Source organism: Dacryopinax primogenitus, assembly GCF_000292625.1.
Source record: "Dacryopinax primogenitus strain DJM-731 SS1 chromosome Unknown DACRYscaffold_3, whole genome shotgun sequence".
Lineage (NCBI taxonomy): Eukaryota > Fungi > Basidiomycota > Dacrymycetes > Dacrymycetales > Dacrymycetaceae > Dacryopinax > Dacryopinax primogenitus.
Window position 1 is genome coordinate 530,336 of NW_024467200.1, and position 22,503 is coordinate 552,838.

Genomic DNA, 22,503 nt, shown 5'->3' on the forward strand with positions numbered 1-22,503 from the left:
CAGAGCTACCGATGACACCCCTGAACACTGGATGCCCCAGAAAAGGAGCATCCGAGCCGTGCAGCCACGATACGAGCAACGACGGAACTGATTGTAAATATAGAAGTAACTGCCCATAGATTAATTGGTGGTTACCCGTCTCATTACAATACTGCCTTTTCTGTGTGAAGTCCGCTCGGTTCCGCAACTCCGTCATGAAGGCACGTACGGGTCCCTGAGATCCCCTCTCATTGTCATCTGGCCGCTCTTCTCACCTTGCCACCCGTCCCTCCCGCCCCAGACCATGTCGACCCCGGCTGTCCCCAAACGAGACGACCGCAAGCACTGCTGGGACATGAGGGACGAATACTTTGCCTGCTTGGACAAGGTCAACGTCCTCGAGCCCAAGAGGGAGACCGGCAAGACGTGCGCCAAGGAGCGCAAGGCCTATGAGGGGAGCTGTGCCAAAAGCTGGGTACATGTATTTTTCCAGATACACTAGAGGGAGAACTGATAGTGGTGTGCAGGTCGAGTATTTCGATAAGCGGAGAGTGTTAGATGCTCGACAGAAGGCCATGTATGCGGCCCAAGAGGAGTTGAACAAGAAAGCCGCGTCATGACGTGTTGTCACTCGGCATGTGTTTATGGGTCGCTATTTCTTTTCGCATCCACGTCAGATGGGCACAGTGATGGATGTGAGCGGGGATGTGATATTCAAACAAGCGTGCGAAAGAAAAGGAAGGAGCGTAGAAATCGGCGAGGAGGAGAGGGGAAGAAATGAAGGAGGCAGTCCCCTACTTGCGCAAGCGTATTCACACCACTCACATAATGACGCAAGAACAAGATCTATTCTTCCCTATGTATTTTACACATTTCTGCATGATGCTCAAGTCATGCCAGAGGCACACCTCAGACGTACAACCACCTTCCGCGAGCCTCGACCCACTGGGCGAGTTCCGTCTTATCCTTGTCCAGGAATTGCTTGCTCAACGGTACGCGCATCTGCTCATCCCCACCCTCTGTTGAGATGACTTCGGCATCTTCGCCAGAACGGGGCGAGAAGACACCCATGCCACTCCCACCCACTGTGGTTGCGTACGCATCGAAACCTTCCTCTCGTAACTCGGCAACGAGCTGCTCCAGAGTCTCGTCCGGGAAACCATCAGGGATCAACGTTACAGCACATCCTCCTCCCCCAGCGCCCGTAAGCTTCGTCCGTAGGTTGTAAGGTGCGGAAGCCGTCTTGGCACGGATGATCTCGAGCGTCGGATGTGAGACGCCCAAGGAAACAAGGTGGTCATGGTTCTCATCGATCAGCGCTCCGAGTCCAGAGATGAGGGTAGATCGCGGAAGCTCATGATCCTCCAGCGCTCGCCGTGCTTCTTCAGTGATATCCTGGATTGCATCAAGGATGGGGTTGATCACATCGGGCTCCTCTGCCTTACGCTTCCCGACCCCTGCAACAAGGCTCTTCGTATCCCGTGGTACCTTGGAGTCTACCAAGAGGAATCGAAGAGATTTGAATCCATGGAGAGGGTCCAGGCCAGCCTTTCTAGCAAACCCAGGGCGGGTATACGCCAGACTGCCCCCATAAACCGCTACAGAGTTATCGATACCACTCGGGTTGCCGTGGAGCACTTTCTCTGAGATGAACGCCCAGGCGTTGATCTCGTCCGCCGTCTCTTTCGGGATGGCAACTCTGCCACCATGTGAGATGTGCACATGACCTGGGTGCATTCCGTGTGCGGCAGTGCTTGGCGCAGGCTCGTGGGGCATGCTGATCCGGCGATGAAGGAAAAGGAGGGCAGAGGCGACACACGTCGAGTACGCGGCTGATGAGCCCAGGCCAGCACTGATTGGCATATTCGACCTTGCGGTGAACGTGAACGCCGGCTTGCTGTCATCTCGGGCGAGCATCATGTACAGATAGAGGAAGGCGACGGCGGCGTTTTGGGAACTTTTGGTCGCCTTCTCCTTTCTGAGGGTTTCGTTGGTCACGGCTGCGATCAGCTGCTCGTCCAAGACGGGCCCATGGGGTTCGCCATCCGCCAGCGCGCGGAGAGCTTCCCATGGGAGGTCCTCAACAACCCACTCCTCTTCGTAGCCCCCCAGATCGGGGAGACGAAGGCCGATCTTCCCGTCTTGCCTCGGTGAAGTCAGAGAGAAGCAGCGAAGATTGACTGCAGCGGCGATGGCAGTCTGTGTAGATGAATGAGATGAGAAACTTGGAAATAGGCTAGGTCAATGCGTACCACGCCATGTACCACCGCGTGCTCGCCGAACAGGATGACCTTTCCAGGGGCAGAGATGAACCATTCCCTTGACTCTGGGTCCGTCTCCTTCAGATGGACACCGTCGAGCTTCCCGCTAATTTTCTCCACAGCCATGCCGATGAGTCCCGTTCCGTCGTCGGGGTGTACGCGGGTGAGCCTACGCTCGCCAGAAGGAAGCTCGACGCTACTTATAGCGCCAGCCTGGAGGAGGGCGAGCTCGAGGTCCTCGAGCAGATCTGCGGGGTCCTCGATACCCACACAGAGGCGGATGAGGTCCTCGGGCAGGCCGCGTTCTGCTCGGGTCGCTGCATCGATAGAAGCGTGCCTGATGAGCGGACGCGAGAGTCAGCGGGCGGAAGCGAAGACGTAAGAAGATCAGGGACGTACGACATGAGGCACGGCATGGAGATTAAGGAATTGACGGCACCGAAGGAAACGCTGATGCCCCAGAGTCGAGTTGCTCCCACGATGCGCTCGCTGAGCGCCTTATCGCCTGTAACGAATGAGAGCACGGCACCGTATCCATTCGCCAAACGTTCGTGGATTTCTCTCCCTGGGTGGTTGGGCAAACCGGGGTAAAAAGTCTTGAACCCTAGGTTGTTGAGGTAGGTCGCGACGCGCATGGCCGATGACTGCTGGCGATCCATCCGGATTGCCATAGTCTTGATGCCCCGAAGGAGCAGGAAGGAGTCGAACGGCGAGAGTGCATTTCCAACGGCATTGATCGTAAAGGCGAGTTTCTATTACGGCATGAGGACTATGAGCACTAGTCAAGCGGAAGCGCCCGCAGTACGTACCTGGGCAACGTCGTCCCGGTCGCAGACCACCACGCCGGCCATGAGATCATGATGTCCGCTGAGGTACTTCGTCCCGCTGTCGTAGACCATATCCGCGCCGTGCTCGAGCGGCCGTTGAAGGTACGGGCTCATCATAGTGTTGTCGACGACGACGAGCGCGTCAGGTGCGAGCTGACGTACGCTCGCGCAAATACTAGCAATGTCGACAACTTTGAGGAGAGGATTTGTCGGGCTCTCGAGGAGCACCATGGCGGTCTTGCCTGCGCGTAGGTAGGGAACTACGGCAGTGGCATCGGTCGTGTGCGCATGGTGCACGGTGATTCCACCGTTGTTTTTCAAGTATGTGAGCAGACGATTCGTGCCACCGTACAAATCGTCCCCGGCGATTACCTCATCTCCGGGTTTCAGCAGTCGCGTGATGACATCCAGAGCAGCCATTCCTGAGGACACGACAAAGGCATGTGCGGCAGAAGATATTTTGGCAATATGATGTTCTATACTAGGCATTAGACGGGGGATTGGTGGATATTACCAAGAGTTTACTCACCCAGATGACTTCTGGTCGGGTTCCCACTGCGAGTATAGTCATACTCTCCTCCCATGCCCTTGAACGTCGCGGTCTGGTAGATGGGGACGCTGCTACTGCCATACTGGTCCTTCTGAAGCGGGTTCTCGACGGTTACACATTGGGTGGAGAAGTGGTACGGTCTGCGCTTGCCGTATCTTGCTGAAGGACCAGAGGCGGGAGAGTCGAGTGCGGGTGTCCCCTCGCTGACTGGAGTGAGAGGACCGTTGTCCAGCTTAGCGACGACCATTTGTAAGGCAAGGGTATGGTGGTCGATGACAGAGACGATGAAGTTGAGCGGATGAACGGTGTGCTCAATGTCGTCGGGTGCCTCCAATGCTTGGACTTCGGCGATTGCGCCATTTCGGGCTTTGTCTTTCGGCCGCTTTTCATTCGATCAAAGTTATGTGGCTGTGTCCACCTTATCCGTCTTTCGGCTCCGGACGAATCACGTGGCACACATATTCTGTCTCAACCTTGTTTGGCCCTTGAACAAGGGATCGATGGGATCCCCTCCTCGTCCCCCACGCTCTCCTCGGTTCTTGACCACCATGTTCCCACCCCATCTCCGAGGTCGTCGCAACCCCTGGTGGGACTTGCAGCAAGTATACTATAGATTTCGCTTGGGCAGCATTGAGACTTCGGTCCGATCATCCCACCGAACACGGACCGTATGCCGAAACAAGAAGGATGCTCCGCACGATGGCCTCATTCAGTCCGATTCGGATCCCACTGCTTCTCCATGGGGACGTTGCAAAAGCACGCGAGTCCAGAAAGGTGCAATTGCTGGAGTTGCTTATTGAACTCACTTCCTAACAAGACAACTCTGCAGCCACCGGACGGTCCTCGTTCCTGTCCGTTCCTTCTCTGCATGTGGCTACAAGTCACCTGGGCCGAACTCCAATTGATTGTCTGTGCGAGAAGCCCGAATACGTTACGTGTTCCGAGAACATCGCACATACTCTCTTCTCAAGATATTCCGGCGTTTCTGCGACGTCCTCTGCGGTACATCAGCTTCCTATCCACTTGTTCCAGGCTTCTGTCTTGTATCCGCATGGTTGGACGCGCTTCTCCATATCATCAATCCAATACGCGGATCTTGAGTGGTATGACCATTCCACGTTGTCCTCCAAAAGCCCCACTTCTTGTCTATAAATATTCTGGATTGGACGCGGGGCCCCTTTCTTAGTCAACACGATTTTCCTTGGCTCGGCATATATTTAACGATTTTAACGAATCCTGACTGCACGCCCTCTCGTCCCCCACGTAATGGCGACAACGATCGACGCGCATGTCCATCCGGACAAGCACCTTGACGAACCAGCGCTGTCCGACATCAATAGCATGGAGAAAGGAGCCGAGCCGATGCCAAACCTGGATGCGCTCGCGCAAGCTGCAGCACACGAACACTCCTACACACCTCTGACTGCCATTCGTATCTACTGGCGTGCATTCGGATGGTGCATGTTCATGTCCATTGGCGCCCTCCTCTGGGGTTATGACGCTCAAGTTGGAGGTGGTATCTTGTCCGTGCCCAGCTTCCGACGTGACTTTGGCAGTATAATAGACGGACAGCCGGTGCTTAGCGCTGCCTGGCAGAGTGGCTTCAACTCCGCTAGTTCCATCGGAGGAATGTTCGGTGGCCTTAGCCTGGGTTGGATTGCGGATCATTTTGGGTACGTCTGACTCCACGCGCGTCGTTGGGTTAGGCTCAGACGTTTGCCAGTCGCCGTGGTGCCGTCGCGATCGCCTGCTGTGTTTCCATCGTCGCTATCATACTGCAGTTCTTCACACCAGTCGAAGCAAATCCGATGCTCCTCGTCGGCAAGCTGATTAACGGCTTCGCCCTCGGTACGTCTCATTCATCCGCGTCCATCAGGGTTATCCTTACACGTGAACGCAAAGGAATGTACGTGTCCAGCGCGTCCAGTTACTCCTCTGAGATCTCCCCGCTGGCACTCCGTGGTATCACTACTGGTGCTGTCAACTTGTGGATCGTCTGTGAGTGCAGAACTACGTGTCGTTTGATGGGTGTCTTATACGACCACAGTGGGCCAATTCCTGTCGAACGGCGTCATTGAAGGCACCGGCACTCGGGACGACAAGTACGCATACCGTCTGCCATTGTGAGTCATATCATCATGGCTTGAGCCTGCATTCACCTCATTCAGCGCCATTCAATGGATCTTCCCCGTTATCCTCCTCGCTGGCCTCCCTTTCGCTCCCGAGTCTCCTTGGTGGTTGGTCCGCAAGGGCCGCAACGACGATGCTCGCAAGGTTATCGCCAGGCTCGCTGGTGCCGATCTCGATCTCGACCTACATGTAGCCCAGATTAGGGAAACGATCGAGCTTGAGGAGCGCGAAGCTGCCTCCGCTTCCTACCTCGACCTCTTCCGTGGTGTCAACTTGCGCAGGACGATCGTGGCGTCAATGGTGTTCGTCCTTCAGCAAGTGGCCGGTGTCGTCTTCGTCCTCGGCTTCTCTACCTACTTCTTCGAGCTGGCCGGCTTTGCGGACGAAAATGCATTCCGCCTCGGTGTCGGTGTGACTGCTATTGGTGTAAGCAATTTTTTGCCTACGAACTCTTAACACGCTCATCGTTTGATTAGATCGTCGGTAACCTCATCGCTGGCGTATACGTGAACAAGTTCGGACGTCGATTCCTATTCAACTGGGGCATGGTCGGATGCGCCATCGTCAACTTCCTCATCGCGTTCCTCGCACTCCCAGGCAGGACCAGCACGAACTGGGCTATGGCTATCTTCACCCTGATCTACAACTTAGTTTACCAAGTCGGGATGTATGTGACTCTAAGGTCTCAGACGTGGATTTAGCTCACGCCGTTATAGTGGTCCTCTAGGCTACGTCATCTTCGCTGAAGTTTCGTCTGCCAAGCTCCGGTCAAAGACTGTCGGTTTCAGTATCCTCATAAACTCCTTATGTGGCATGATCGCAAACATTGTCATTCCCTATCTGTGAGCTGATCAGTATTTCGTGCTGACATCTCTGTTGAACACGAGTCTCCAGCGTCAACCCCGACGAGGCGAACCTCGGCGGCAAGGTCGGCTTCATCTTCGGCGGACTCGGTGCCATCGGCACCGTCTGGGCATGGTTCTTCATCCCCGAGACGAAGAACCGCACTGTCGATGAGCTCGATGTAATGTTCGAGAGGCGTATCACTGCGCGCAAGTTTGGGGAGTACAAGATCGAGGACGTGACGGATGTGCATGAGAAGCAGTAGCAGGCGTTTGGGATGGACTGCGTTTTTTCAACTTACGACGAGTTATGGGGTATCATGAGTGAATGAATCAACGTTATTTCGGACCGCTCAATTCCTCTCTTCCTCACGTGTGCACGCTGGGATCATGCATGCGGAGCAACCCATCACGATGCGGTTAGTCTTCGGTGACTCTGACCGGACCCTTCTTTTGTCCGTGTGGTTCATGAAAGACGATGTTTAGACTTACCTCCGTGAGCACCGGCACCACCTTTCGAAAGCTCTGGAATAGGAAATAGACATCCGTTCGTGGAGAACAAATCAATACGCTTACCAACTCCGTCTCCGGGTCACCGCAGCGAGGTGCTAATGCCTTTTTAATAAATCTCACAATAGACGGCCGGATCCACGCATCGGCAGCATGCGTCTCTCCGATACCGAGGGGCACAAAACAGCCATATGGATTTCAGGGTTGCAAGTGTTTTTTTCTGGCGGAGATCCACAGGCCGAGATCATTAATAGTTCTCCCTTGAGGAAATTGTGGACCGACAGAAGAGCTTCCCGTCCCCAGGCAGATGGAGATCATGGGGACCTTATCAAGATTGCTCTCGACACGTCTGTCATGCAAACGATAACCACGTGCCACTGCATCTTCCTTACCGATAGCCGAACGAGAGCATGTTGTTCAAGCCAATATATGCTTCTATTCCTCTAATAATAACTGATTTTGACTGGACATCGGCACCTTTCTGCCTTTTGAACGGACTGGCTGTCGGGACGGGTCGCCGGGAACGTTTTCAGTAATCAAAGAGGGTACGTCGTTTAATATGCTCCGCGGATGAGCGTGTCAGAGCAACCCAAATGTATTGGTGGAAATTCCGGGAGTTTGATCCGCCGGTAAACGGTGGCTAGAGAGACCCGAAGCTACGGCTGCCAGTGCGCAGAAGGGAAACCCTGTTTGAACATATATTACAGAAGTGTGTTCTGAAGGACTCGTTCCACTGCTGACCGGTACGCGAATATTCACAGATGACAATAAGAAAGAGACCAACGGTCCGAGAGGGTGTGGCGGTCCAGACTGCGGTCGCGTATGTTGTCGCTGGGTACCGCGAAAGCGTTGAGTGGAGCCGCGATACGAGAAGAATGTCCGGACTGGACTAGACGGGAAAAGCGCAGCTGGTTGTCGAAGGACCACGAGACCGTATGGGTGTTCATTCATTGCCAGTAAAGGTATTCTTTCGCTCCAAGCATATGACGTGCTCATTCAGATACTTGGATAGACCAGAGATAACAATAGCCGGGAAAACCAATATCGCCTCCCTAAGCCAACTGATGCAAAAGTATCCCCTCCGTTGGCCCAAATTCAGGTACCTCGCAACCGCACGATCCAGCACACAGGCTTCTGAGCCCTTCGCCGTCCCTCCCGCGTAGAAGACAAATATAGCACCCGGAGCCCGACAGGCTGTGGGCAGTCCGGAGTTCGGGAACCGAGGTGTCGTATGGCGGGTTGCCAGCGCGACGCCTCGGAATCTCGGAGGGTGAGATGATTCCCAAGGGTGCTGAGTCATTCGGTGGACAATGACATTGTTGTGCGTTTCAAGTTTAGCCAACAGCGGCGGTAGAGCACCTCCTTGCCGGAGGGAAAAGAACCCGCAAGAAATCTCTGACAAGGAGGAGGAAGTTACGGGCTCCCTACACCTGGCCCTTACCTCGGATTCGTCATATCCGAGATCTGGCCGCCAAGCCTTATAGCCAGTCATCAATGGGCCGATGTCAGAGCTAGCGAATAGGGCAATACCGGAGAGCACAGACCCTGCAGGGATTGTCTATGCCGCGGTAAGAGTGTTGTACGGGAATCGGACATGGGCTGATGGGTCGATGATGGTTGCATCGGATTGTATTGTATTGTTGCGCCCTGTCTAGGGGTCAGATCCAGGGGCTCGGATTCCAGATCGTACACGGGCTACGGGCTACGGGCTACGTAGCCCTCGAAGCAATTGCCGACCGACAGCGGCCGGGGACAAAGAACTTGAGGAACCAGGATGAGGATGATGATGTTATTGAGTAGGTTGATATTGACCCAGTGGAGTGGTAAGAGGAAGCGAGATAGAGAGGGCACAAGGAGATCATTGTGCCGCACTATGCAGTATGATTGTCGTTACGCCCTGAAGCACGTTCGTGCGCCCCAGTAGTACGTCCAGAGAGACAGGACAGCGTGCTCTAGTACGAGACGGCGTACGTGACTCTTAGTTTGGTGCAAGGAATGGGTGCGGCGTGCTGTGCTGTTCCGGCGAAGATGGAGAGCAAGACTGTACTGGACATGCGTCGGCAGGCTGTGACGGTATCGTACTGGTTACACATGCCCCCGCCCCAGGAGGGTCGAAGACGAAAGCGAAAGCAAAACCGGATCGAAAGCAGAAGTCGGCAGAGCCACGCAGGACCGACCAGAGAGGGAGTGTTGAAGAACCAGGAGGAAGACCATTGGATATTGGATATTGGATCGAGTGGATATTGACCCAATAAAGCGGTAAGAGGAATCGAAATTAACAACAACAACCCCAACAAGCACAAGTATTGAGCTCTCCTTCGGCCTCGTGCTTGCCTTCGCCGTAGTGATCGCCTCCCTGAACCGAACGTTCGTCCAACCGGGCAGCCGGGTGGAACGCAAGGAGCTCGCATACTCCAGTGAGTGCCAGTGCATACGTCTTCTCGCTCTAGTTTGGGGACGAACGCAAGCGCCGTGCGGTGCTGAGGGGACAGCGAGGGAGGCGGAGGGGAAGGTAGTGTGTCGCTGAGCGTGCACATGGACCGCCGCCGACCTACTGACTGTCGAAGGACGAGCTGGAAGCTGACGAATGCACAACACAATCCTAAGAGCGCGTGGACAGAGCATTAGCCTGAGTGGGAGCTCGAACCGCACCCGTACCCGCACCGAAAGCGAGCAGCGCATGCCCATACACCTTCGGTTCAAGAAACAGTCGCGGCCTGTTCCGGCTAAAAGGCGACAGAGATACACAGAAGGCAGAAGGAAGCCAGTGTACCGGTGTTGTCACAGAGCGTGCACAAGGACCGCCGCCGCCCCACAAGAACGTCGAATTGCACGAATGTAGCGCGTTTCGACAGAAGTCGGGCAGCACAGGCGCAGGATCAGCCAGAGTGGAATCCCAATAGCGCATGGACCTCGTCATACGAGCTTGAGGCGAGTTCGAGCAGCCTCGAAAGGAGTACTTGGCATGCCGAACGGAAACGTAGTAACCTGACGACTCGCCCTGCCCGGGTGTACGTCCGCCCGGCCGATCGCCCTGTAAAAGCGTCAGTGTGAGAAGGCCGACAGCGAGCTGCGAGCTGCTTCTACTTGCATCCAAGCCAAGCCTATTGGAGTAACCTCGCCCCTCGCCCTCAGAGTCAGACTCCAAACTCCGCCCATCCCCAAGGAGTAACTCCCTTGACGCGACTTGCGAGTTAGAACCCAGCGCATCGTATCGCATCGCCCGGGCTAGAACAGAGAGAGGGAGAGAAGGGTTAAGCTCCCAAACTCAGATAGACCACCGAGCGTGCCAGTCGCAGTCGGTACTAACGTGCAGGTGCAGGTGCAGGTGCAGGTGTCAGGCGTGCACCCCCATTCCGATCCTGATCCCGATTCCCTACCCGGGTGTTTAGCTGGTTAGCTGGGCCAATAAGGAGGGGAAGAGATCAGGGAAGGGCAGGTGCTGGCAGCGGGCGGGGGTTGGAGCCATGCGAGTTGGCGGGGAGGTTCGAGCTCCGACGAGAGCGCAGTCACGCTGATCGTTCCGTGTGAAAGTGCGCTGTACGTTGGTTTGCTGGGTGGGGTGGTGTGCTGTCCCCTGGTGCGTGCAGTGGTGCGTGGTGCGCTGTCGTTGGTTGTTAGTTGGGGGAAGAGCAAGAGCAAGAGCAAGACGTGCTTCTGCAACCGTACGGTTCGCGGAACCGGAGCTGTTCTGGACAGGGGATCGCATAGGGAGAATAAGATGTCCAGCAGGTCGACGTCCAAGTTTCACGACGCAAGAGAAGTCCCTTGAACTCCGCTATCTCTGCTCTCTGCTATCTCTCATCGGGAGTTTGTTCCCGAAGGGACGGGAACCCGCTGTCCATATGCCTGAAGCGAGACTTGTGGCAACTGTGGTCCTGCCGAGATGTCGGTTGATGCTGACTACGTTCTGGGGTGGGTGCTGGCGAGAGGATATATCCAGCAAGAAGGGAAAGGGTGCCTCGTCCTATCCCATCCCATCCTATCTCTACCCCCTCGGGAGGGACGTAAGAGGCTGAATGATCGTGTGCCGTGCTCTCATCGAGCCAGCAGGGCATGCAGAAGGTAGGAGGAAGAAGGAAAGGGAAAGGGCGGTGCCTTCTCTTCCCCTCTCGTCCCTGGATTTCGTGGGATATTGGGAGGTATACTGGAATGCGGTGTGGGCTGATGCGCAGCTTCTGGGGTGTTAGGAGGGAAGGGGCTGATGGGACGATTATGTGCTCTTGATAGTTCGGGGATGTACGCGGGGGAATGTGGGGAGATGACCGCGGAAGTGCCTTGGGTATATGCAGTGATCGAATAACCAAGTAAAGGGAAACTGAAGATAAACACCGGATGTACGTAAGACATTCTTAGCGGAGTTGAAGAGTGAGACAGAGCGCGTCATCGGCTCATGCACAAATCGGGTCGTACATCGGCAGATAGAGGGGGACGGCGGTGACCGGCGTGAGTGTGCAGGAATGCATGGTAATAGCTATAGGAGGGGGGCAACGGCAGATCCTAGACAAACACCGCGTGTACGTAAGCATCGGGTAGGCATATAATACCAGATTGGCTCACCTTCACATTCAACCCCTCACCTCCTCGAGGTGTACCTTTTGACCATCTCCCCCCTCAGCTCTCCACGAGGCTTGAGCCTGTCAGACGCTTGCTCGGCCCGTGACCCCTCCCCTCCCTTCATCCCCGCACTGGGTTAGGCGCCCGTGCACTGGTAACCCGCATCTCCGACGATCCAAGCGACTTGTCTCGGTAGCATTCTGCATTCTATTCGCTAAGGGACACCCCTCACCCAGCACTTCTTATCTCTCTTCCACGACGTCCAAGTGTCCAACGCAAGAAGCAGAAGCGCAAGAAGCAAGAAGCAAGAAACAAGAAACAAGAAACAAGAAACAAGAAACAAGGGTGGTTTCCAAAAGCACTAGACGGGAGGTGATCCGAGTTGAACGGGGCTATACGAATTCTAATTGCCTCCGTGTGAGCTTGCTGTCGCACCCCATTCACACTCACCCCAGACATTCACCTGCCCACACAACAAAGAGATATCACTTTCGGGCTAAAGAACTTCTTCATCTCCGAATACAGTCAACGCCACATTGGTGCGTCTACCTTTCTACCTTTCTCCGTCCTCTTGCTCTCATCACTCACACCCAATCATGGCCCCATCTCAGATAACCCGACCTCGTGCTCTCTCTCTCTCTCGATCACCTAACCCATCCCCTACACCTTCTTCTTCCCTCCATTTTCACAAGCCTACGCCTCCTGGGATAATCATGCGCCGTCCAGACTCGCACGGTACTGTCACCGTACCACCTCTCCCTACAAGCACGAGTCCCCGATCAACTCAGACATTTCCACATGGGAATTCTCATGGTCATGTGCACTCCCCTACTGCGCTCAGGTCGAATGATCATATCCCCCAACAGCAACAGCAACAACAACAGCAGGATATGTTCCTCCCTCAGTATCGCTATGAACCACATTCACCACATACGCCTTATTCTCCTTCAGACAGGCGTACACATACAGATATATGGCAACAACAGCAGCAGCAGCAACAACAACAACAACAGGAACCACAACCACAACGATATCCCTCGTTAAGAGGAGACCATATCCTCGAGCCCATAATCATACCCCCCGAAGTCCAGAAACGAACATCAGAACTCATGGGGTTCGCTTCCCCTCCCTCCCAACCACACTCCCACTCCCACTCCCACTCCCACTCCCATTCCCAGCAGTACTACTCCCCAACAGGAGAACAAAGGATCATATACCGCGGCACAGACGTAGGCATGCCCCAGTTCCCTACCCCCCAAGGCCAGGGGGAGGGGCAGGGGTACAGCTCCTTCCCAGGCTACCTCTCCCTCGCTTCCGCGCGAGGTCAAACCACGCCCACCCCTCTCAAACCCAACCCCACCCCTCAAACGGCGGAAGTGAAAGGCGACCCCAAACGCACCCCTCCCACTCCCCCCGCCCAGCCACCCGCCAAACGCTCCAAAACCTCTTCCACCGACGCGCCTAGCCAGAACCAGTGGAGTCCCACCCAGCCTAGCCCGACAGAGAGCGACACCAAACGTGCCATGGCTGGGATGACGAGTACTGTCAAGACCCGGCCTGTAGCGCTGTTGAGCGAAGAACAGAAAAAGGCGAACCATATCCATTCTGAGCAGAAGAGACGCGCTACGATCCGCAAGGGCTACGAGGCGCTGTGTGAGGTCGTACCGAGCTTGAGGGACGTCGTTGCTGCTGGTGGGCCGGGGGTGGGGGCTGTTAGCTCCAGGGGAGAGGGAGAGAACTTGGAGAGGAAGGGGAAGGGAAGGAAGCGAAAAGAGGAAGAGGAGTTCGGGCTCGGAGGAGTGGTAAAGAGCGAAGCGCTTGTCCTTACAAAGAGTGAGTTCGTTGCCTCAACCCCGGGGGAGGACAGCTGATCAGGACTTTGTACTTGCGCGGTCAGCGATCGAGCACGTCGAGTCCCTCCTCGCAGAGCGTAACAAGCTCCTAACAGAACACGCGCACCTCGCTTCCTCTCTCCCCTCACACGAGCGTCCCCCCCCGTACGTCCCCGGGCAAGTCACTTCCCTCCAGCCTGGGGCTAGGGAGCTCAGAGTGTGGGAAACGCCCTGGTATGGAGGGAGTGGGCTGCCTCCGGCTCATATGAGGGAAGCGATGATCTGGATGAAAGGGCTTGGAGGGGAGGACGACGAGGATGAGGACGAGGAGGGGGAAGAGGATTGAGTGCCGGCTGGAGTGTGTGCTGCCGTGCGGCTGCGGCTGGCTGGACGTTCCGACCCCTCGCTCTTGCCTGCTGGCTATCCGACCGAAATACACGAAAAAAGAACATGAAGACTAACTGTTCTCCGACTCCGACTGCCTCTGAATCTCATCCGACCCGATTTCCCGATTTCCGACTTCCGATTTCCACTTCGACTTCCACCTGCTCCATTCTCCCAAGCCTCTTAATAGACCGAGCGCACCCGCCAGCGCACCGTATCCCACCCTACCTCACGTATCCTATCCCATTCCATCTCATCCCCTACCCTACCCTACCCTATCCTATCCTAAGGCGCTGTACTACCCCTTCCCACCATACCACTCTCGCACCCTAGCACACGCAGGTCGCTGGGCGCACATACCTCAACCTTTATCAATGCACACGCAGCGCAAGTATCACGAGTACACCTCGTTCGTTTAGTTCATGTACGTGTTGTCGGACTCTTGCGTTTTGCGTTCGGTCCTTTCGTGTTCGCGTGTTCGATGCTTAGTGTTTCCTGATCTCCACACTCCTCTGCCTCTCTTCCTCTTACTATTTCGAGATGCCCAATTGTCGTGGGATACGAGTAGGAAAGCCTTCAGTGTTTTACAGTTCCAGTTCCAGTTCCAGTTGCAGTCTTAGTCTCTGTTTCCCGTCCGTTTGTTTCGATGTAATTCTATGTAGGCTTGCGGGCATGCTTTATGCTAATGGTAGTCTCAAATCCAAACTGTGTTGTGCACTAGGATTGAATTCAAGGGGCTCTCGTACGTAACCAATCTCTGCCCAGTGGCATTGTACATACCCGAGCATCTTCTTGACAACAACCTGCAGCCATACCTCGTACTGCCAAGCCACTGGGTCCGAACCGGAATTCCGGAGTTGCTTTCTCTGGGGATAGCGTAACCTGGAAGGCCGTGATATACAGAATGTAGCGGACAGAGCCGCGAGCATGCGGAATAGACAGCCAAACCAGAATTGGGGTGGATCCAGCACCAATAGCGGCCCTAAGTTGTCGGAGAAGACCAGACCGTTGAACCAGATGCTGCTGTTCTGCTCGACGGGAAAAGAGACACCGAATGTTGATAGAACGTTGGTGTACCCATAACCTGAAGCAACTTGAGGGGACGGGACGGGTACCGGAGAATGGAGAACAGATGAAGAACTGTCTGAGAGGCAAGACCAGGAAGCTCTTTGAAGTAAGGATTCCACAAAAAATGGGGGTCAGAAATGTATGAACAGTCAATTACAACACCCCATACGATGGATCTGCTCTTTCCATCACTTTGTACTTGACATGTAGCGGCCTCCCATATGAAACTGACATGCTTCCACTGGCGTCAAGGTCTTTGCGAATTGCCATTGTGACAGCCCAGGTGTGCAGTTCGTATATGCAGATGTGGTAATTGCCTGTTGTAGATGGCAGATGGCGTGGACACGTGTTGTATGATTGTGAGAGATAGACAGACATGGGTCTATGAATAGTGAGACAAATCTAATTGTGACAAGCGTTCAGCAGTGGTAGTTGATCTATAAGAGTGTCAGTACCGATCAAAATAGTATGAGACATAGGACCAATGCTTGTCTTCCTTCTGACAGGGAGGCGTGACAGGGAGAATGCAGCTGCAGACAAGCTCTGGTTCAGCTTGATGTCTGCAGGAAAAGAACAACATATGTTCGATTTCCCAGATTATAGGTGCAGGAGCTCTGTTCATCACATGTTAGCAAAGGTATTGGGAGAGAAAGAAAGGACGTGAACGTACTTTAGGTCTTATTACAGTGTGGGAGTGTGGCTAGTCAGCGTGTAGATTGGGAAAGCAAGGGCGTGAACATACTTTAGACCTCAAGGTGGAAAGGGATGGAGATGGGAAAACTGCTGAGGTGTGATGAAAGCTGAAGTGTGGGGGTGGAGGGGAATCGGAGGGAAGTTGGAGGGTGGCAAAGGAAGAGAAAGGAGAGTGTCAAGGAAACACGACGGACCATCAGATAGATATATTGCAGGCACAGAACAAGGTCTAAGTTGTCATGTGTTAGCAAGGATCGAGAAAGGAAGGAAGGGAGTCGACGTACTGCAGTGACGCTGTTAGTCCATATCGCAGGTACAGAACAAGGCCGAAGTTGTCGTGAGTCAGCAGGGATTGAGAAAGAAAGCAAGTGGGTCGATATACTGCAGTAGCTGATTCGTGTTGAGGCCAAACGACTTAGCGGTACTCAGGAAACATGTAAGCCTCTACAGTAGATGAGCCCAAGATCACAAGCAGTCTCTATCTCAGACGATGGCGTGTCTTGTTTTGAAACATGAGTGGGGCCAGAGCTGCTGAAAGAATGACAACGATGGGCCGAGGACGGGTGCGACGGCAACATAAAGCTGTATATGAGGCCATGGTATGATATGAGTGCGGTGAAACAAGGACGTACCTTTAGTTGCACCTACTGCAGCCAGGAGAAGAGGCATCTGTTTGCTGTTAGAGGGATAGAGAAAGGAAGGGAGGATCGAGCGCACCTTACATCTCGGTTTGTCACCAGAGGTATACCAACGAAGTATCAAGGTATGGGAATGAGGCGGTGGGGGGAAGGACGGGGAAGGATCACGCGGGAAGAGAAGGAAGGATTGAGTAGAACGACATAGGATGAGGGAGGGGGGATGAGGAGGGAGGAGGGGGAGGAGAAGTGGGGGATAGTAGTATTGAAGCAAGATGCCATACCTGGCGCAATGCTGGACGCGCCCTTCATATACTGCGCGTACGAGGGGAGTTGAAGTCCCGTGATGGACGCGATGAGGACGTGACGGATCCCGTGATCGGCCCGGATCGAGACATGGATCGGTGACACGTGAAGAATTTGCACGTGTCTTCCACGTGTGTCGACTCGGAGATGCGGGTGTCTTGTTTGTCCGCAACTCCGAGGCGTCCATGTGCCCATCCTTCACGTGCCACCAAGCTTGCCTGCCATGTGACGTAATCCTGAGCGCGCCTGGTTCAGTTCAGGACGCAATTGCTGCCGATCCGTGATGCTGGTATGCAGATCTGTGTCGCGTTCATGTATGCTAATGTGGCAATTGGCTGTTCCTCTATGTCTCTGAGAGTGATCTGGGCTGATCACAAGACCCATCACATCTTCATTGCATCCATCACAGGACTTCAACTCCCCTCCTACGTGCAGTATATGAAGGGCGCGTCCAGCATTGCGCCAGGTATGGCATCTTGCTTCAGTACTACCACCCCCCACTCTCCCTTCCCCTCCCCCTCCCTCATTCTACTCAATCCTTCCTCATCTTCCCACGTGATCCTTCCCCGTCCTTCCCCGCACCGCTCTATTCCCACTTTTGTCACCAACCGAGATCTAAGGTGCGTTGGAACCTCTCTTCCTTTCGCACCCCATACTAACACATCACAAACAGATACCTGTTTCCCCAGCTCTAATAGAGGTGTAATCAAATGTATGCCCGCGTTTCACAGCACTCGCCATGACCCCATGCGCAGCTGGACGTCGTGCCGCTGAATGTCGCCCATCGTTGCCATCCTTTCCGCTGCGCTCACCCCTATCTTGTTTCAATAAAAGGCGCGTTATCATCTGACATAGAGACTACCTCTGATCTTCAGTTTATCTATAGATCTGTTTTCCGAGTACCGCGAACCTGTTGGGTCTCAACACAAATTGCCAATCGTAGTACGTCGATACCCTTCTTTCCATTCTCTATTCTTGCTAACATATGACCAGCATAGGCCCCGTTCTGTACCTGCAATGCCCAACTCCGAAGGTCCATCGTGTTTTCAGAGCCTATACCCCGTCTCATCGGTTCTGACCACAATCGAGCAGCTGAGCTCTTCCACCGTCCTTCCCCTGTTGCCTCCTCCCTCCCTCCGCCTTCCGTTTTCATGGTCTATCATCCTCCATCCATCCTTGTCGTCCCCCCCGTAACCTCTTCCGGGCACATCTCCATTTTTCACTCCGGCTCCTCTCCCACCTCAGCGCTTCCGTACTCATCCCTCCACAAACAAAGACTTGAAGTCCGTTGGTGTCCTTCTTTCCTTTCCCAACCCTTTTGCTAACACGTGGTAAATAGAGCTCTTCTACTGCGTCTACGCTATCGGGAACCGAAGGTGCGTTGTCTTTTCACTGCATTCATTCACTTGATCATGAGCTCGTCTGCAGCTGCAATTATTCCTCCCCTGTCAGACCGAAGCACACTGTGGACACAACATTCGCGCTCGTCTTCCGTCCTTAACCCCTGCTGACACGCCTTCTGGTCCGATATGTGTTGTATTCGATGTGCGCCCTGGCTGTACAACAGAGACTGTATGTGATCAGAGGTTCGTCCAGAGATAGTACTGCTCATCTTTTGCTGATCTTCGGGCGGTATTAAACATCATGAGACGAGCGGGTTACCGTGGCAATGTCGATGATAGATGGTGAGTCCAATTAGGCTCAGCGCCCGTCATTGATCTGATATACATTTGACAGTCTCTCACGCTGGGTCGAGGCAAACCGGTGGTGCGATAGAAACGCATGATAACCTGCTGAGCAGTAGTTCACTGGCATGCACACAGTTAGTGCCCATTCTCTGTGAGAGTCAAGGTCTGACACGTGTACTGTAGGTCCACATATTCCTCCTGTCACAAATCGAGATGTCAAGCAGGTTAGGCTCGTTCCTTTCTCTCTTTCTGCTAAGATATTGCAAACGGATGTCTTGCTCAACGCTCATAATAAATACGACTGAAGGTGCGTCGTCGTTTCAAGCACTGACCTCATCTGATGACGATCTTGCTTGTAGTTCTATGTGTCCCTCCGACTCACCCTCTCTTCGATGATCCTCCTCGCCGTCCGTTCTGCCGCCATTCATCGAGTGCGCCCTTCCACCGACCCTGCTTCTTGTTCACAATTTGGTTGCCTGGGTATAGACCCGTAATATGGTGCTGTAGAGGTGAACCGTGGTTGTACAACCAAGGCTACATCGGGTCATGGGCTCTTCTGTAGATGGCCTTGCATCATTTCCCGCCACGAAGCACCTTTGCCCATCATCAGACGGTCGAGCATCCAAGCGAAGACATTACAATGGATAATCCAGAACATGCATGTGAGTAGCGCTCCGCATCATTCTAACAAAATTGACGGTTTTTATTACCCAGACTCCTTATTTTCGTACTTCCTCCTGTCCCCTTCCTCTCCTCACCCTGTTCCTCTTCATCCCTTGCCCTATCATCTGCGCCCTTCCTTCACTGTCAACCTCTATCAATCTCTAAGACCACTCGCTCTTACAACACCCTCCTTTCTCTTCCTTTCCTGCTCTCGAACTCCTGCCTGGCATCGCCCTATTGCTACACCTCGACTCGCACACCTCGACTCTCACACCTTAACTCTCAGACGTCAATTTCCACGCCTCTTTTTGGAATCCGTTTTCTCTATCAACAATCCATTAGGGATCTAAGGTGAAGAGATTACAATTTACATGCCCATAAAAAGAAAGTGAGTTTATTTGGTCTTAGCGCTTCTGATCAGTCTAACTTGAATTTGACAGTCCACCAACTCACTTCCTTCTTCCCACTTCCCCTTCCTCCTGCCCCTTCACCCCCACACTCGCTCCTCCTCATCCTTCCTATCTCCTTCGCTCTCCTTCCTCTTTAATACTCTATACTATAACACCTTCCACCTTCCTTCCTCTTCATTCCGCGCCCTGTCGCTGCTTCCCGATCCCGCCCCATTCCCACGCCTCAGCACTTTGTCTGTATGTGTCGCATCACAGAATGAGACTTCGAGTACGTTCCCATCCATGCATCCTTCCTCGGCCGCTTGCTAACATATCACAAAACAGCATTCTTACTCCCCGCCTGCAACATAACATCTCAAACTGAGCATTCGTCGTCCTTCATCGCAGGCACCCCATCTGATCACGATCTTGTCTGCAGTTCATCTTTTCCTCTCACCCCTCTCAAACCGAAACCCACCTCATGCGCTCATCGTTTGTCCCTGACCTGGATCCTGCTGAAGGACCGTTCTCTCATTCATAGTCCCCAATGTGTTGCATGAAAGGTGCGTCGTTGTTTGACAATGGAGAGCGGGTCTGATCATGACTCCATCTATAGGTGGACTTCCACCAGCCCTCAGTCCTGAGTAGCCGTTTTGCGTGCTGTGACGCGGGTCTCCCAAGCCAATAATACGAATCATACCCATTCCACTGCAAGACCTCAAGCTTGCGATGAGCTCAAGAACATCACTATCTTGATTGTAGCTTCTGTACTCTACACCTCCCAATGAGGAGTCAGGAGAAGGTTTGCTGGAGGGGGAGTCCACTATAGTGGCCCGTACTTTGTAGTAGTTAGAACTAGGTGACGCCAAGGCCGAATCGAAGGTTGACTCCTAAGGTAGAGCCACATGAATGTCAGTTCGAAGGTCCTGTGTGCTCTCTGAAGCCCGCCACAGCACTCCGAGGGGAGTCCGAAGAAGAGGGATTCGAGAACGGACTCGAAGAAGGTGAATGAATGTAGTCTGCTCAGGTCGAGCGTTCGAATCGAGACTCGGAATGATCCTAGTAGGAGAGACTAAAGAGTGACTGTAAAGAAAGTAAAGCAGTAGTATTAGGTATAGGTTATATGATCACCCGTCTTGAATGAGTGAGGTCGAGAGTAAGTGAGAGAGAGGAGTCCGGGTCCCTATCGGGAGTATCCGAATCCTCCTATATACGTTTGGAGCAGTTCAGACCTTCGGACTACTACTAATCTATGTCTACTCTATATTACCTAATGCTATGTCTAGGGTCCACTTCTTACTTCCAATAGTCCGGTCTGGCCGAGTTTGACATGTCATTTGAAGAGGTGTTTGAAGGTCAGATTCAAACTCAAAACTCAAATGTGCAGCACATCTTGTGGGGGACTTATTCACTGACTGTCCTCAGTCACATTACCATTGTTGAGGAATCTTCTGGAACAGATTAATGAGTCACAGTGGGGGTGGTTTGAATCGGTGGTTTGAGGTGGCCTTTTGAGTGGCAGTAGGCAGCAATATGGTGGTGCGAGCATTGTTTGAGTCAGGGCCTATGTGTGAAGGCCATTCAGTCATCAAGGCCATGTGGTCTAAACCTCAGGCCTTTGAACTTCCTTGACGGAACCTATTCTGACCCAATGTATAAAGAGAGGTGCAGCAGGACCTTTCATATGCTGCCACCTTATAAATTTTCTCTTTCTTTTCACCCTATCACCTTCTCTCATCCTTGCTTGACTTTGACATGGCTCCCTCCAGCACTAGGGCCACCTCTGGTAAGAAGCCTTTGTCCTCCAAGATGAAGTCCAAGGCCTCTTCAAACAAGAAGGCCTCTGCCGCAGAGATGAAAAAAGGTTTGAGGGTGCCAAAGACTGCTGGGAAGAAGGCACTGTCAAGGGAGACAGTAGATTTGTCACAGGACGACGAGCCTGAGGAGGAGGATCCCCCTGCCATGTGTCCCTTTCTTTTTCCTTAGTGTCCTTCCCTCTGCTAACTGTTGTGTAGATGCCAGAGCCAGAGCCTGTGGCCAATTGCCCCCAGTCAAACATGAAACCAGTGTCCACAAAGGTGACACCCTCAAAGAAGGTGTCCGCACCCCCTTTGAAGACCTTGACTCTGAAGTCGAGGGTCTGTTCAACCCATTCCTCAAGGTGGATTGCACAGGAGTTGGAGTTGCACGAGGAACCCAAAGAGGAGCCTGAGCCCAAGACAACCATGGAAGAGTGCACAGTAGAGGAGGGAGACAAGGCTGTTGATGAGACTTGCAAGGCAGGTTTCCCTTCTTTTTTTCTTGTGCCCCATGCTAACCTGTTCCCTAGGAAAGCATTGTGAGAGAGACCACCCAGGAGCTGGTGGGAAGTGACAAAGAGGAGGTAAGCATAGACCACATATATGCTCCTCCCTACTGATGCAATTTTGAGAGGAGCCACCCAGCAAGGATCTCCCCAAGTTCCTTGCCATGGTACCCTCCCCCAACAAGGATCATGAAGCATGGCGGAGGATTGGTGGTGTCGCAAAGTTCCAGGTGAGCCTTCCTCTCCGTCTTGAACTTCGATTCTAACTCTTGGGCAGGTTGAACTCATCAAGTTCATCTTGAAGCACAATTTGAGGGAGCAGTGGCGGTCTGTGCCTTCCATGGTGGCATCATTTATGGGTCCAGCATTCCAGGCATGGTGGCATGCTTGGATGGTGTGTGATTTTTTTCTTTGTTGGCATCATGCTAACTCGCCCACAGGGAAATCAACTCTCCATGAAGCTGGCATCTCACAGGGGCTGTTAGGGCAACACAGGCTGACTAAGTCTGCTCACCTAAGAGTGCCAAGAGTCTAAGCAGGCAACAAGGAAGTGGAGTAGACCTGATGACTAAGACCTATCTACAGTATAGGTATCTGTGGATGATCCTAAGAGACCAAGTCTGAAGAGACAGTCCCAGGCAGAGTAGGCCTTATATTTATACCTCTGTGGTGGAACCTGCTAGAACATCTTGCTTACTCAGCCTAGTCAGGTGATCAGGTCATATGACCAAGGATGAGGTCATATGAGGTCATGCACAGCCATGCACAGCAGGTCACCTGACCATCCAATCCTTCCAGCAGGTTCCAGCACATGCCAAGGTATACCAGCTACTTCCATGTCATAAAGGCTTAGTCATGTCTCTTGACCAAGCAATGAGCTGGTG

At 53.4% G+C, this 22,503-nt stretch overlaps 6 protein-coding genes across 6 annotated transcripts; 4 read left to right on the plus strand and 2 right to left on the minus strand.

Annotated features, from left to right (window-relative positions):
* Window positions 1-249: 249 nt before the first annotated feature.
* Window positions 250-3,937, minus strand: DACRYDRAFT_75630 (cystathionine beta-lyase). The gene is made up of 6 exons (XM_040776146.1): window positions 3,597-3,937; window positions 3,050-3,543; window positions 2,640-2,992; window positions 2,232-2,577; window positions 507-2,178; window positions 250-454 (listed from the first exon to the last, which is right to left on the minus strand). The coding sequence occupies exons 1-5, from the start codon at window positions 3,862-3,864 to the stop codon at window positions 889-891; spliced, it is 2,751 nt and encodes a 916-aa protein (XP_040631631.1). The 5' UTR covers window positions 3,865-3,937; the 3' UTR covers window positions 250-454; window positions 507-888.
* A 1,042-nt stretch (window positions 3,938-4,979) lies between these two features.
* Window positions 4,980-6,855, plus strand: DACRYDRAFT_47902 (maltose permease; the record flags this gene model as incomplete). Its single annotated transcript, XM_040774790.1, has 8 exons — window positions 4,980-5,290; window positions 5,341-5,465; window positions 5,520-5,615; window positions 5,665-5,740; window positions 5,786-6,173; window positions 6,224-6,414; window positions 6,464-6,589; window positions 6,642-6,855. 8 exons carry the CDS (start codon window positions 4,980-4,982, stop codon window positions 6,853-6,855), a joined length of 1,527 nt encoding a protein of 508 aa, XP_040631632.1.
* Window positions 6,856-9,674: 2,819 nt separating this feature from the next.
* On the minus strand, window positions 9,675-10,274 carry DACRYDRAFT_20380 (uncharacterized protein; the record flags this gene model as incomplete). Its single annotated transcript, XM_040771914.1, has 2 exons — window positions 9,675-10,133; window positions 10,191-10,274. Coding segments are annotated over 2 exons (516 nt in total), but the record flags the coding sequence as incomplete, so codon positions are not given.
* Window positions 10,275-12,684: 2,410 nt separating this feature from the next.
* DACRYDRAFT_20381 (uncharacterized protein) lies at window positions 12,685-14,106 on the plus strand. The gene is given in 4 exon segments (XM_040771915.1): window positions 12,685-12,815; window positions 12,834-13,359; window positions 13,380-13,493; window positions 13,554-14,106. The coding sequence occupies 2 exon segments, from the start codon at window positions 12,892-12,894 to the stop codon at window positions 13,491-13,493; spliced, it is 582 nt and encodes a 193-aa protein (XP_040631634.1). The 5' UTR covers window positions 12,685-12,815; window positions 12,834-12,891; the 3' UTR covers window positions 13,554-14,106.
* A 2,813-nt stretch (window positions 14,107-16,919) lies between these two features.
* On the plus strand, window positions 16,920-18,075 carry DACRYDRAFT_104616 (uncharacterized protein; the record flags this gene model as incomplete). Its single annotated transcript, XM_040767955.1, has 5 exons — window positions 16,920-17,194; window positions 17,450-17,516; window positions 17,573-17,861; window positions 17,914-17,950; window positions 18,003-18,075. The coding sequence occupies 5 exons, from the start codon at window positions 16,920-16,922 to the stop codon at window positions 18,073-18,075; spliced, it is 741 nt and encodes a 246-aa protein (XP_040631635.1).
* A 2,994-nt stretch (window positions 18,076-21,069) lies between these two features.
* Window positions 21,070-22,104, plus strand: DACRYDRAFT_104617 (uncharacterized protein; the record flags this gene model as incomplete). The annotated part of the gene is made up of 6 exons (XM_040767956.1): window positions 21,070-21,280; window positions 21,330-21,475; window positions 21,644-21,697; window positions 21,748-21,849; window positions 21,897-22,013; window positions 22,060-22,104. 6 exons carry the CDS (start codon window positions 21,070-21,072, stop codon window positions 22,102-22,104), a joined length of 675 nt encoding a protein of 224 aa, XP_040631636.1.
* Window positions 22,105-22,503: the final 399 nt, after the last annotated feature.